Source organism: Erithacus rubecula (genome assembly GCF_903797595.1).
Source record: "Erithacus rubecula genome assembly, chromosome: 1".
Lineage (NCBI taxonomy): Eukaryota > Metazoa > Chordata > Aves > Passeriformes > Muscicapidae > Erithacus > Erithacus rubecula.
This window is the reverse complement of record NC_136658.1, coordinates 55,016,924-55,031,137: the sequence shown is the minus strand read 5'-3', so window position 1 is coordinate 55,031,137 and position 14,214 is coordinate 55,016,924. Positions and strand designations below refer to the sequence as shown.

General features: G+C 34.9%; 1 protein-coding gene across 2 annotated transcripts in view; it reads left to right on the top strand.

Moving 5' to 3' along the window:
* The window catches only part of NDFIP2 (Nedd4 family interacting protein 2), a 45,011-nt gene extending 32,309 nt beyond the window's left edge, over window positions 1-12,702 (top strand). For both annotated transcript variants that reach the window (XM_079317207.1, XM_079317208.1), the window contains 4 exons: window positions 2,673-2,797; window positions 5,791-5,857; window positions 9,197-9,302; window positions 11,155-12,702. In XM_079317207.1, coding sequence (XP_079173333.1) covers window positions 2,673-2,797; window positions 5,791-5,857; window positions 9,197-9,300 — 296 coding nt within the window. In that variant the 3' untranslated portion in view covers window positions 9,301-9,302; window positions 11,155-12,702. The remainder of the gene's footprint in view (window positions 1-2,672; window positions 2,798-5,790; window positions 5,858-9,196; window positions 9,303-11,154) is intronic.
* Window positions 12,703-14,214: the final 1,512 nt, after the last annotated feature.

Sequence of the window (14,214 nt, the reverse complement as noted above, 5' to 3'; positions counted from 1 at the left end):
GATATACAGATAGGCAAATGAAGCTGATCTTGATGTAGAGAAAAACAATTGGCAGAATTGTAGTCTGCTCAGAAGCTGGAGATGCATTTCTGAAAGCAAATACTGTATTTCCTAACCAGAATGAGACAAGGAGAATGATTTTCAAAGTAGTAGTAGGACATGGCATGTAAGAGAGAAGTAATGGGCAAGATGGAAAATATGTAGACCTTATTGTTGCCCTTCTTAAGTTTGTTGAAATGATGGAACACCCAGGCAGTGTTGGGACAATCTCCCTACATTGCCTGAGTTTTAGAGAGGTGGAAGTAACATGTTCCTTGTGCTGCTGGACACAGATTTTTTTATCACATCCCTACTGTACAAGTTTTCTATCAAATGGTTACAGATAAAAACTTAAATAATGATATTTTTCTTCTGTATGTACTTCAGTTTTATTGGAATGTATGAACTTGGATAGTTTGCAACTCTTAGGAGGTTTATGTCTATTGTTTGGATTAGCTGTTTAGTCTGATGGAACAGCAGACTGATAGAGATTACTGTGAACAAGACTGGAACATGCTGATGCCTTTTCTTTCAAGAGTTGGGCAAACACCTTGATGGTAAATATCCATCAAATACATATGCAGTGACAGTGGATTCTATTTTGAATATTTCTTTAGTTCAAGTTGAAAGTAGGGTGAAATTGTCAGTGTTCCTCTTTAATTATAAAAACTAATTTTTTTCCCCTCCTGTATTTATGATTGGGAAGTCTCTAATTTTTATAATGCATTTTCAATGAATGAGGTAATTAAAAAATTAGTCCTCATGAACCATTAGAAACATGTGTATCCTGTGACCTTTTTAAGATACCTGCCTTTAGGTATACCTAACCATGATCAAAGTGTTTCTTTGTAGCTTGAGTAGTGGGGAGAAAGAGCAATGTGCTCTTTTGCTGAGACAGGACCAGAAAATGCATTGAATGAGGAGCTTTTGAAATTGATTAAAAGATGGTGCGTTTGGAGAGCTTGCTTAAAATAGGGAAATCAAAACAGGTTATCTAGGCTCTCTCAAATGTAACTGTCTTGGAAAGATAGGTAAATGTTAGGGTCACAGTGTTGTTCTGTAGGATTCTTTTTTAGTGGGGGTTGGATTGGTTTTGTTTCCTCTGCACATGCCAGTTAGGATCAGCATCTGTTCAAAGTTGTGGTGTTTTTTTTTGATTTTGTTTTTTGGGATCCTTTTAGATTAGTAATTTGTATAAAAGTAAGAATTCTTGTTGCCACCATCTGTTACCCATGTCTCTGACCAATTCAAAATGTTTTCTCACTTGTACTAAAATGGCTATTTTGATGTAAAGCCTTCCAAAACTTTCTCTTGGCACTTCAGTTTCTTTCAAGTTCATGAAATCCTACTGCAGTTTTACACATTAATTTTTCATTTGTGAGCATATCATTGCATCTTGTGGATTATTGGGAGAGTTGTAAGAAGGTTTTAAAGTATAAAAATAGTTGTTTTTTATAGATAGTACTTCAAAATGCTTTAATTGAAGAAAACTATTAAGCAATTTTCTGTTCCTAGTTGTGTGTTCCAACTTTGACTGAAAAGACAGGCTTTCTTTTTCCCTGTTGATTTAGTGTCTGAATTTTATGTACGTAAGTTTGGGATTTTAAACATTAAGGAGTTGTGGGCAGGGGTTTTGTTCCCCTCTACCCTTCTTCCATTCTTCTTTCCCTCCTCTGTGATTCTTGTGTTTGCTGTGGAGTTCGCTAATGTTTCCAATTTTCCGTGTCATGTCCTCTCCCGAATTCCAAAGTTGCCGCCTTCTACCAGTTCCTCCAGCTCTTCTGTTTGGTGGTTTTCTTTTTGGATGCCCTCACAGATTCCCAAGAAGGCCCATTCCCCTAATTGTGAATTCTCCCACTGATATAATGCATGCAACCTGAAGTTAATACAGATGATGCTGGTGGCCAAGTACATATGCAGATATGAAACTAAGTTGTTGAACTGTGGGTTATGTGAAAGTGTTAATTGAAGCAATATCAGTAGTTATGCTCAATGTCCTTTTGTTCATTGATTTTTTTTTAACTTCTGTGCAAAGCTTCCAAAGCTTCTTATGTGTTATGAATATAGATCTAAAAGAAAAGGCATTAATATAAATCTAAAAAAGACCCATGAAACATTAGCTTCTCAACTTGCCTTTGTTTCTACACTAAGTTTTTGGAGCAAGAGTGATACTTTTATTCTGTAAGATCCAAACTGGATAAAGCTGAATATGCAGCTTTGATACATGCATGTATGTGTGCATATAACTACTTTTTTGGTTATAAAAGTGTAGCAAGGGTTTTTCATCTTTTATTTAATCCAAATCTTGTATGTTATGGACCTTTTTGTGAATTTACTTTTCATGCCCAGTATAATCTGGTTAGGTGTCTGTTGCAGTGTAATACTTTCTTTTATGTTGTCATTTTCTCTTGTGTAAATTAGTAGGTTCCAGCCTGTTTACCATTTGCTTTGTCATTAAATGACTATACCATGGGGAATGTCTGGGTTCAAAGTCAATCTCTGAAAGCCTGAATTACCGGAAGGGAATTAGCTGACTGTGTAAGCATGTCCTTAGTTGAAAAGTGAAATTACTGTTAAGTCTGTTTGCTTAGTTATACAGATTAACAGAAGCTACTGTTTCTTTTATTTTATAGTGGCATTTATTTTCAACTGGATTGGATTTTGTTTATCCTTCTGTATAACAAATACCATAGCTGGAAGGTATGGTGCAATCTGTGGATTTGGTCTCTCCCTGATCAAATGGATTCTCATTGTACGGGTATGTTTCTTGATTCACACTGTGCAGGCTCTGTAGAGCAAACCCATAATAGTTTATTCAAGGATAAGGGAATTGAAAACCAGTATTTTTTCCTTTTTTACCTGTATAACATTTGATAACATTTGGTGTTCACACTTTCACTAAAATAAATGCAGAATAACTCATTCCTTGCACAAGTATTTAAAACTCTACAGAAGATGTGGAGCAAGTACCTAAAATATCACTGGTATTATAGTGTCCTTTTATATAAGATGTCTAGGGCTGTTGGGAAGGGAATATAAAAATGCATTTCCTCCCTGTATTTAATTATATTATTCCTTGTAAGATACATATGGGATCAAGTCCAACTTAATTATAAATTTTGTCACACTTTTACAATCTTAAATGCTTGATTCTTGATGTTTTCACTGCAAAACTAGATACTTTTCCAAAAGGCATATTAGACAAATGCAAGTTACTTAGCTAAATGGATGCTAGATGAAATATAGTACTGCTTTCTGAACTTGAATTCTGCTTATCTGTGGGACACAGCATTTAAAATCCCATTCCCTTTAATGAAGAAAAATATCTTGGATAACTTAAATATCTTTCATATTCTGCCATCAATGACATTTTTTTTTTTTCTGTGTGAGTATTAGTCTTAGCACAGTAGTAAAAAAAACAATGTAGAAAAATTGCATAGTGCTTCCTGGACATGTACTGCATCCTTCTTAGGGCTTTTTTTTTATTTTTAATTTTTGATTTTCTTTTTGCTAATTCAGAGCAGAGGAATGGTGCTGTACCAGGTGTGATTCTGATGTATTTGTTGGAGTTCAGGGGCTGAGGTGGAATTTATCTTAATGGAGAGAGAAGACATAAATTTTTCAACTATGCGTTCATTTGGGATATTTTCAGCTTCCCTTGAGGCATGCTAAACAGAGGGCAGAACTTGTTCATTATGTCAATTTTATTATTCCTCTCTGTTGAAAAATATGCTCAAAACAAATATAAAAGTTAATATATGCTAACCTTCCTTGTAGAATTACTTTCTAGTCTATGATTAAATTATTGTATGTAATCCATTGCTAATTCAAAAATATTAGGGTTGGCCAATTTCAAGACCTCAGGGGTGGGTATTTTTGTAATGAAGATCATCATGTTCCCCTACTGTCTCCTTTCCTAGAGACAAGAGCAGAAAGCTTGTGAGGTGTGTGTTGACAGTCATTGTAATGGTGACACACAAGCAGGCCTGTATGCACCAAATGATTCTGTTCCTTTCTTTCAAGATCTTCCACCCTTTCACTCAGGATTAACAAAACTTTTTAGTGTCTAAACAGTCTGAATTCACATATGCTTGATCTGTATCAGTTTTTACTGGGGAGAAGGAAGAGCAGGGGGAACAAAAGCACAATTTTGCTATAGGGGAAATTCTGCAGCCATGACTGATTCTGCCCAAAGAGAGTAGGAGAGGAGAGTAATGCATATGGGCAAGTATTTGATTTGTTTTAGTACATCTTCTTTCCAATCAAATTAACTTGTAACTGTTGGAAAAGTATATTGATATGTGTGTGTGTATGTATGTATAGATATATATATTTATATGCACACACATATAATGCTTAGAGAATTGAAAATACTGACTAGCAAGTGAGATGGGATCAATGTCAATGTGTTGTCCAAATCCTAGGAACTGAGTATTTATATAAGGATAATGTAAATACCAACTCTTTAGTTCAACTTAGCAATTCTGTTTCTTGCTATTTTTTTCATTGATTGATGATAGATATAGATGGAATATATAAGATTAAACCCTCAAATAATTCACATGATCTGACTTTATTCTGGAGAAAACATGTGGATTAATTGAAGAAAAAAGCCAGCTTTATCTAGTTTTTAAAATGTCTTAGATTGTCATCTGGTTGCATATGTGGCCCAGTATCTTTGGTTTGGTTGTTTTTTCTTTTGTTGGGTTTTTTGCTTTGTTGTTTTTGGGGGATTCTTTTGTTTGTTCAGGGCTTCTTCCCCTTCCACCTCGTTACTTTTTGGTTGATATACTGAAATGTCCTACAAAGGGCAAATAGGAAGCACTAAACACAAAAGTCAGGATGCAGTAAACATAAAGAATGATAGCAGGGTAGAAGTGCATGGAAAGAACATACAGAGCTGCTAAGTAGGTTATTTTACTCCTTCTGGCAACTCTTCACTCATCTCCCCATTTCTACTTTTTGTGTGGGTTTTGGAGACATTTGATTAGCCTTTTTATCAGTGAAGCATGAAGTCTGGAGTCTGGTAAAGGCACAGATACCTGTCTCCAGTACGATCACACCCTGCCCTCCAGCTGCCTCCCACTTCACAGGGAGGACAAAACTGTCTGCCATGGTCACTCGCAGGAACAGTTGAAATGGCACTTCAAGGTTCATTTAGTTGTGTTCAGCTCACTGCTGGGAACTGAATGCTGGTTTGAAAATGAAAAGACTTTAATGAGTTGGGGGTCTTTATGGGGCTGGTATTCGTGGCAGCGATTAACAGTAGGGGGTATACAGAAGGTCAAAAGCTCTTCTTTTGTGGGGTCAGCAGAACATCCCTGTCTGATAAGATTAAACTAATGTGGCTTTTCGTGTTAATATCTAAAGCAGCAGGCTGCTGTAATGTGTTTGGGATGGCAGGCACTGGGGGGAAAAAGGGAAAATCGACAAGTGGTGATTCATTATAATAAAAAACATCACATTACTGGCGTACAAGGGTGTTTCTCAGATATATATTTATATATATTTTAATGGCTACACATGTATTTTTTTGGAGATTTTTAATTACTTTGCTGCAAGCCAACTGACAACAGAAGCATTTTATTTGTGTATTAAACTGTACTACATATGCTAGGTTTGCATTTTAGTAGGATTCATTACTTTTATTTTAACTTGCTTTTCCCTTCATGCTTTCTCTATTTGCATAGTGCATTAAATATGTCTTAGTCATCTATCTTACTGCAGCTAAGCCTCATGTATAAATTTCAGTTTTCAGATTATTTTACTGGATATTTCAATGGACAGTACTGGCTTTGGTGGATATTTCTCGTACTTGGTAAGTGGCAGTTGAATTAATTTCTGTTTTCATGTGGAAATACTCAGAAGATGAATCGTGGAATTGTAAATAAGAGTTTTGTAACATGTTTAGCTATGCGCTTTTCCTTAGCTGCTGACAGTTTTGTGTATTGTTCTTATTTCCACGTTAGTATTAATACTGTATTAATGAGGCTATTGGTTACCATAGTGGTGTTTTTGTGTGAACTGTGGACAAGTCAAATACCCTTCAGCTCAAAAAATTTAGTTCTGCATAAGGGATTATGTGTAAAACATAGTTGCAACTTGCGCTTTTTAAGCTGCTTCTACTGATCTAGAGGGGCAGAACTGTGTAATGAAAGTTTGGCTTTATGTGCTAAGTAGTATTTACATGTATAAACCTATATGTCAAGTATTAAATTTTAAGAAATGTGACTGAACCCAGGAAGGTGGAGTCTGCTGTCTTGTGCACAGGTCACAAAATGTCCTTTTTGAGTCCTTTGAAATGCAAACTGCATCAGCAGTTGCTCAGTAAGATGAGAGAATGACTTCATGCTTTCTGATCACAGTGGTCCCATGATGTCAGCTTTCTCTTGAAAGCTCTGCCTGCCCATGCTTCAAGTCTTATGCACATCAAATTTTGCTCTTTTTGTTTTTAATGAAGGTTTACCAAACCCCAACCTTTTCTCCAACTGTGGATTTTGTAATTGGAATATGGACTCTGAAATGCCTTTTTTTAATAGAAGTGAATGCTGCTATGCATTTTAATTTGTTTCCAGCTCTGGAAGCATGATAAACAGTTGCTGATTCAGTAGGTGGCACTCTTCCCTTTGAGTCAATTGATTCAAGTGGCTAACAGCAAGTGTTAGAATGAAGTGTTGAGTACGTTAAGAAAAAACACCAACTTGGAGATCTTCACTGTTTGTGATTTACTATTTGCCTTGCAAGAAATACCAAAATTCTTAAATAATATTTCCTAAAAAATTCTCTGCCTTTTGGTAGCGTTCAAGGGCATTCGCCATACTTTCTAATGCCCACCTCGCTCTGCTAATGTGCATTTGGTTGCTTGAAATGCATTAAAACTGCAAATGTTTAACACATCAGAGCATCGGTCCCTTGAATGTTTTTGTATTGTTTGAGGTTATTGCATTGAAGTAGGTGAAATGACTCTTTGCAGGCACAGACCTTGAAGTGAAGAGACTCTTTGCAGACACAAACATCTCCAGATAAATCTTTAATTAAAACCAAGCCCTGTGGTGCCTGATATTGAGGTTTAACACCTTTTTTCAGTAGGATGAAAATAATTTTCTTCCTCTAGCGCTCCCCCTGCGCCTGCCTTTTCTATGGAAAAAGCTGTAATTTTCTTTTTACTAGGCTTTTGCAGCTCACTTTAATTTGGGAAAGCCTTACTTTTAGTCTGAAGTATTTGAAGATTTTATTTTTTCTTTAAATCACAAAGTTGATAATATGACTTGGAATGAAAAGCACTCTGAGGTATACAGTGTGCATCCAGCAGTCAGCTTTCCCTTGTCTTATGTGTTTTGCATGAGATATGCCAATAATATTTTTAAACTGATAAAGTGGCCGTATGGTATTGCTAGAACACCATAGAAGGATTCTACATAAAAAAGCTACTTAGCAGGACATGGAAGAAGAGTATTATCATGTCATGGGAACACTGCCAACCAGATCTGTGTTTTGGATAACCTTTTGTTAGAGAACACAAAATAGTATGTCCAGCATCTCTCCAGAAGTGAATGAGTTGGAGTCTTTCTTATGCATAGCCCTTTGACATCCTTCAGCCCACCTACTGCCATCTCTTCTCTTCTGCTGTTCACTGATCTGTTTCTGCTCGCTTTCCTCTTTTCAACATCTGGAAAAATCTGTTTATTTATCACAGAGCAGCAGTGGTTTACTTCCAAGGAGTTGCCATGTGAAGTGAAAAAATTGGAGAGAGAAATCTATAGTTTAAACTTAAATGTTAGCCAATGTTTCTTATTGAGGAACACAATGGAAAGTGGGGTGTGTTTTTTTTTAATCTTCCCTTAACAGAGAAATGTTAAATATGGTTTGAGCTTGGACTGTTTTTCCAATGTGTATAATGCAGAAAATATGCAATCAAGCACCTAAGGAGCTGCCTGCCCTCATTTTGCTGTTTTCAGTTTTTTTTCAGTTGAAAGGGGGACTATGTCTGGTAGCCTTTGGGTAGCAGGCTTTGTAGTAGACTTGCAGTCAAGATCTTACTGCTTTCTTCTTCATGGAGAATTTGCCTTAATCACAGAAATGTGTCTTCTGGCTTAGGTGAAGTTCCTCTTGTTAGGGGTTAGGAGAGTGTTTCTATTGTCTTTTTTTTTTTTTTTTTTTTTTTTTTTTTTTTTTTTTTTTTTCTTTTATGCATGTCTTAATGAAGATTTGGTTTAAAAAAGCAAAAGGAAAGTTAAAAAAATCACAAACAAAAATAATTTAGAGACAAAGTGATCATTGGAAAAAATCAGAGGCACATACAGACAGCAGGAAGAAAAAGTGCATCATGTGGAAAAGAAAATAATGAAATCCTTTGCTGAACTTATAAAACCTCAGTTTAGATTTTCATTTCAGCCTTTGGAGTTTTAATGCACATGTATATATTCACATAAGCATATATCTTCAAGGTGACATTATTGCAAATGTAACTTCTCTGTAACTATTATGCGCATCTTTTTCCTCTTAGTTGGAATATTCTTTCAAATGCAGTGAAATGTAGATAATTTTAAAGTTTTTTAAATTTAGAGTTGACAAAACTGTAATATTGACATATGTTGAGTAATTTTCTTTGGCAATTGTTCTTTCTCCTCTTGGACTGGTGGTTTTTTATAGATGGTTAAAAATCCCAAGTCATAATCTATTATAATTCATTATAGACTTCTTGCTAGAGCAATCCTTACTTTGTCTGTTATTTTTCCCTTTTTTACTTGCAGTACATTTATTGTGTATATTGCTAAAGGTATATTTTGTAAACCAGGTACTCTTCTAACACACTAGGAGTTTATTTTGAGAATTCTACTTGAATTTGCAAATCAGATTCTTTTACTTTTCAGGATTTTTTTCTTTAAGTATTTTCATGAAGTCTTTTTAGCAGATGACACTTGGGCTTAAAGTCCCTTAAATTTGTAAAAAACCTTTCATAAAATTGAATCCTTGTATCACAAGATAAAAGCTGTCTTGCTTGTTGAGTTTGTGAATGATAAAGGGTTCATTTTACTTTGTAGTAAATTACTTTGTAGTAAGTTACTTAGAGTTTAAAAATTGTTTCTAAGAATAATGTGGGGTAGTGTGTATTTATGTAATATACTTAATTTTGTGCATTTTTCTACACTTTCAGGACTCCTTCTCTTCTTTCGAGGCTTTGTTAATTATCTTAAAGTCAGAAATATGTCTGAAAGCATGGCAGCTGCTCACAGAACAAGATTTTTTTTCTTGTACTGAAGGTAAGCCATTTTTAGTGAGGAGGTTATCTTTCCCAGGAAAATGGCAAAGAAAAAAAAATATTCAAAATAAATAATCAAACTTCTGTCACAAAGTAGAAGTTGCATGGGTTTTGAACATCTGTGATGAATATTGTACATACATTCTTCATAAGTTTGGAGATGTGTGAAGTTTCTTACTTGAAAGCAAGTAATGCATCCTCATTGCTTCCAGTCTTTCCTGGAGCTAATGTGTAGCAAAAAAATTAGGAGGAACATATTGTTTTACCTAAGAAACAGTATCTGCTGCTGTCAGGATACTGTCCTTTGTGCTGCTTTAGTAGTCAACCTGTTGTCAGCAAGTTAGGAAGCTCTAATCTGCCTGCATATTAAATCTGATTGACATGGGCCTGAACATGCAAACAATAGTTGAGTACTGTCTCTCTTTACATGACTGGATTAAGACAGTCATGTACAAGTATGATTATTCTGTATGCAACAATGTGCTTTATGTATCCTTCAGGTAGCTGACTAATCAGTCTGGCACATATCCACTTTTTTTTTTTTTTTTTAATACTATTTATCTGTTAAGTGGATTTATTGGACTTCAGTATGTAATTTAAACCAGGGGTCTTTATTTGCATTTGACTGTTTTTATTTAAATTGCATGACAAGATAAATTTAAGCCTAGAAATAAGTATTGCAGCATTTTTATTGCTCTGCATTTCACTAAAAATGCTTAAAAATGGTATTTTGACGTTTTGACATGCGAAGCTATGTTTGCTGTAAAAAAAAATGAAGTCTTTTATAAATTTTCTCCAGGATTGATCACAGAGTCAGTTTGAATTAACAACACATTTTTGAAGGCTGAAAACAGACAGTATTTGACTGGAAAAAAAAAAAAAAACTGATTCATTTTATAAGAGACATTGATAAACATTTAAAAACAGCTAATGATAAATGTGTGCTATACAATAGACACTGCATTATGAAAAAAAATCTGTTAACCTAACTGTGACATAATATTTCTTTTAAATGTGCCTTTTCTTTTCCAAACTATGCAGTAAGTCAATTTATTGAGGTGTATATTGCCTCTTAGCAACCAATCCAAAGTGGCAAGCATGGCAGCATTGCCTTTTTGCAATGGTTAGCTATGGCTTCTTTTCTTAACGTTGTGGTAACCTCTTCAGAATACTGAAATTTGTAGACATGACTGAAAATATCTCTTAGCTTTCAGTACAGTAAAGTTTAAAAATACTGTTATAAAAACAGTTGTTAGGACTAAATGGTATTTGAGAAGTGAAGTTTGAATAGTGAAAGTGTAGGATAATGCAGTCTGGGATTCCTTGCTGTTTTGCAGTTAAAATTCTGCATTGGAACAAAACACTGTTTAACCCAGGACTTGCTGAAGTTAATGAGCTGTTCTGTCAGAGTTCAGTGGTTTTGAATCTTTTATTTGCCTGTAAGCACCTCTGAGATGTGGGCTCATAAGGTCTGTGGGCTGTTTAGAGATGAGCACATAATATTTGTTTTTGAAGCATCCTAAGTACTGAAACAAGAACTTCAAGTTAATTGCCATCGCATTTAAGTGTCCTTGTTCTTGTGTAGCAAAGTGACTCTAAAGTGACTCCTTTACACTGATTATTAGTTTTAATAAATAACAAATAATACCCCTACAGTTAGAAAATATTCTCAGGTGTTCTTTAGAAATCATAACAAAATAACAGTAAATTTTAACATTTTTTTTCTCGCGTTCTGACATGGGGGTGGGGATGCTGCTGCTTTGCTTGCAGTTCAGGTTTGCTGGTCACTTAGCAACGCTGCTTCTGGTAAGTCATGGTGATGAACTGAAGTACAACTTCTTCTTTATCTCCAGACTGCATCGAACAGACATTCCTTTCCTATGCTGGTATGAAACTTCCAGATGATCTGTAACCCTCCAAGTCAATAAAATAGAAGACTACTAAAACCAGAAGACAAATAATTGAAAATATGGCTTCAAAAATGAATGACAGGATGGTTTAGGAGCAAGTACCAGTTCTGGTCATTCTAGTAAATATTTATAATTGCTGCCTTTTGTTTTAGCACATTTGTATATGTGCTTGTTAAAAGGATAGTATTGAAATAAGAACAAACTATCTGTAAGTATAGATTAGGTACAGTCAGACTCAGTTAATCTGTGCTTGTTGTATCTGAAAGATTTGAGTGGTAACTTGTTTCACAGCTTTTATGTACCACAGAGTTGGTGATCTGAACTTCTTTCTGAGTACAATGAAATGCATTAAATGATTCAGATTAACCAGTTCAGACAGGTTTTTTTATATAATTTAGATTCATCTAATGATTGTATAGAACATTTTTATGTTTACTAAACCCCAGAGTTCCTTGTCACAATCTTATATTCGCCAATATTTTATTGAATTCAAGCCAATATACTGGTTTGTGCTAAAACTGATACACTTTGAGTCCCCTGTAAATAAATGCATAAATGACTGTTTTAATTGCTTCTTAGGAAATATGTCAAAATATATTTTGTAACAGCATATTCTCTAAATTTTGTTTAATCTTAGAGCTATATACGTATTTTTTGTTAATTGGCTATTAAATGATAGTTAATAGCAGATGTAATTTTGGAGGTTTGCATTCTTGAGGTCACTATAAATACAACATCCACATTGAGTGCTTCTCAAAAATCATACAACTACTTTATGATGCTTGTTTAGAGTAAATACATTGCCATTTCATGAGAACAAACTATTTTAAATGCAAGGTAATTTGGGAAGTAATCTATGAAGGAAAAAAATTTAAAGCTCTGAAAGTAGAAAATGTGTTTTACCTCTCCCTTTATTCATTTAAAGTATACCATTACATTCTTATAAATATCATCTCTTTAAGGGGTACTGTCTACAGTTCATGCACGTGTAGTTTCTTTTAAAGTTTGTGAAATTTATGCTTCTTCTCTAAATAGGAGGAGACATCTCTCAGTCCTTTGTACAACTGGAATCTCAGTTGCAAAAATGCATTGGCTGTTGGTTGCACCTTTGAGGAAAAAAAGTACAAATAGTTTCCTCCATTTTTCTTTTTAATTAGAATTCTGCTTTTTTATTACTAACATTAAAACCAGTGAGGTTTATGTTGTGTTAAGCTAGTGCTGTATTGAGTTTTGTATCTATAATGAATGTTTAAAATATACATATGTAAACATTTTCATTTTCCTAATCTTTCAGAGATAACTGATAGTAACTAAAGCTTTAGGGGCACCTCTACTTCTCAGCTTTTTATGGAAAGAAGAAAGTTAAGTATTATCTTCAATATCCTATTGGGATTTTCTTCTAAACTTCTATTTGTTTCTGTGTTCTTTTGCATTCATTGTCCAGATGAAAAAGAAGCGAAAAATAAAGCATTGCTTTGTTTTGCTAATTAAGACTTAATGCTTTTTGGGTTTGGTTTTTTGTTTTTTTTTAACTTCATGTCAAAAAATGTATTCTGCAGTGTTTGTGTCAACATGGAATTACAGACAAATTACTTGGCAAAATAGGTACTAACCAATCTTCTGTTCTTTTTCATCTCATGTTTCATGGCAACAAACTGTGAGGACATTTATTTTAAGGAGTTAATGCAACCATTCAAAGCAGGCAATATTTCTTCATTTTCTGTGCTTACCAAAATCAACTGGCGCTATTTTTCAACTATGTAAATTTTCCCATATTAAGTAGCAACTTCTGGTAGAATTAATTGTTTGGTCCATGCATTTTATAGGAAACTTCATACATGTTGTTTGTGTACATGTATGGAAAAATTCTCATTTGGTCAGAATGAATATGCAGGGTTAAGAATGTACACATTATCTAATCCTTTATAGTTGATGCATCAGTTTGGAAGCCTGAAATCTCATCAGCAGGAGGAAGGGAACTGGGACAATATTTTCAAAGACACTGCAATCTATTCCAGATGTGTCAAATGCTTCATATTTTCCTTGCTATTTCCTGTGAGCTTGGTTTGGAACATCTGGCTCTGTGGTTTAGAGACACCTGGCCAGCTTTACTTTGTGTCTTGGGGGTGTCGGGGAAGAAGCTCCAGTATTGCAGTGAAGTTGCCTGTAAACAGATTTTGTGAATGCAAATAAGGCTTTGAAACTTGGGACTAAAACAGCTGAAGAGGGGAGGTGAGGAGAGAAAATTCTGGCTTGTTTGAGCAGATGGCATTGAAATTCTTCTAGTTTTGTCATCTATTGATGTAGACACCATAGGAAGACTGAGATCTTGGATGTGATTGGGTAGCCTGTGGGACTCTATTAAGATGTTTGAGAAACGATCAGTCACTTTGCTTTCAGTCCCCTTATAGAGCCAAGGTTGTCTCCGAGCTTCTGCCTTTGCTGTCTCACCTAAGGTATGGACATAATCCTCATCCTGCAGCCCCTTTTAACTCGATTTCAACCCTGCTCTTTTTGTACCTTCTTCCCTCCCTTTGAATGATGACAACAGGTGAGGAAAAGTGGTGTTATTCGTGTGTTATCATAACATCAGAAAGCTTTTAATCTCTCTTCCACTTTTTGAGAATGTTTTCCTATAATACTCTGCATTAGTCTGTCCTGTGTGGTTGCTTACATTATTCACTTGAGCAAAAAACATTAATCTAATGAAATGACAATACATAGCTTACTGGACTTTTGAAGAGAAGATGAATTACCTCTGATGTGGAAGTAAACATCTCTCAATAAGGGAAAAAATTTTCCAATCATGCTAAAACATGATTAACATGTGCACAGGTACCCAGAAACAGCAGAGTCCAGGCTATTGTTTTTCCAGTGTATGTATCCAGAGATCCTTATCTTTTTTCTTTATAGTTCTGAGTGTACTTTTACCATCTGTATGTTCTCTACTTAGCATATGATTTCGGTCCACATCCCTTCTCCTTTCTCTGTGCATTCGCTATG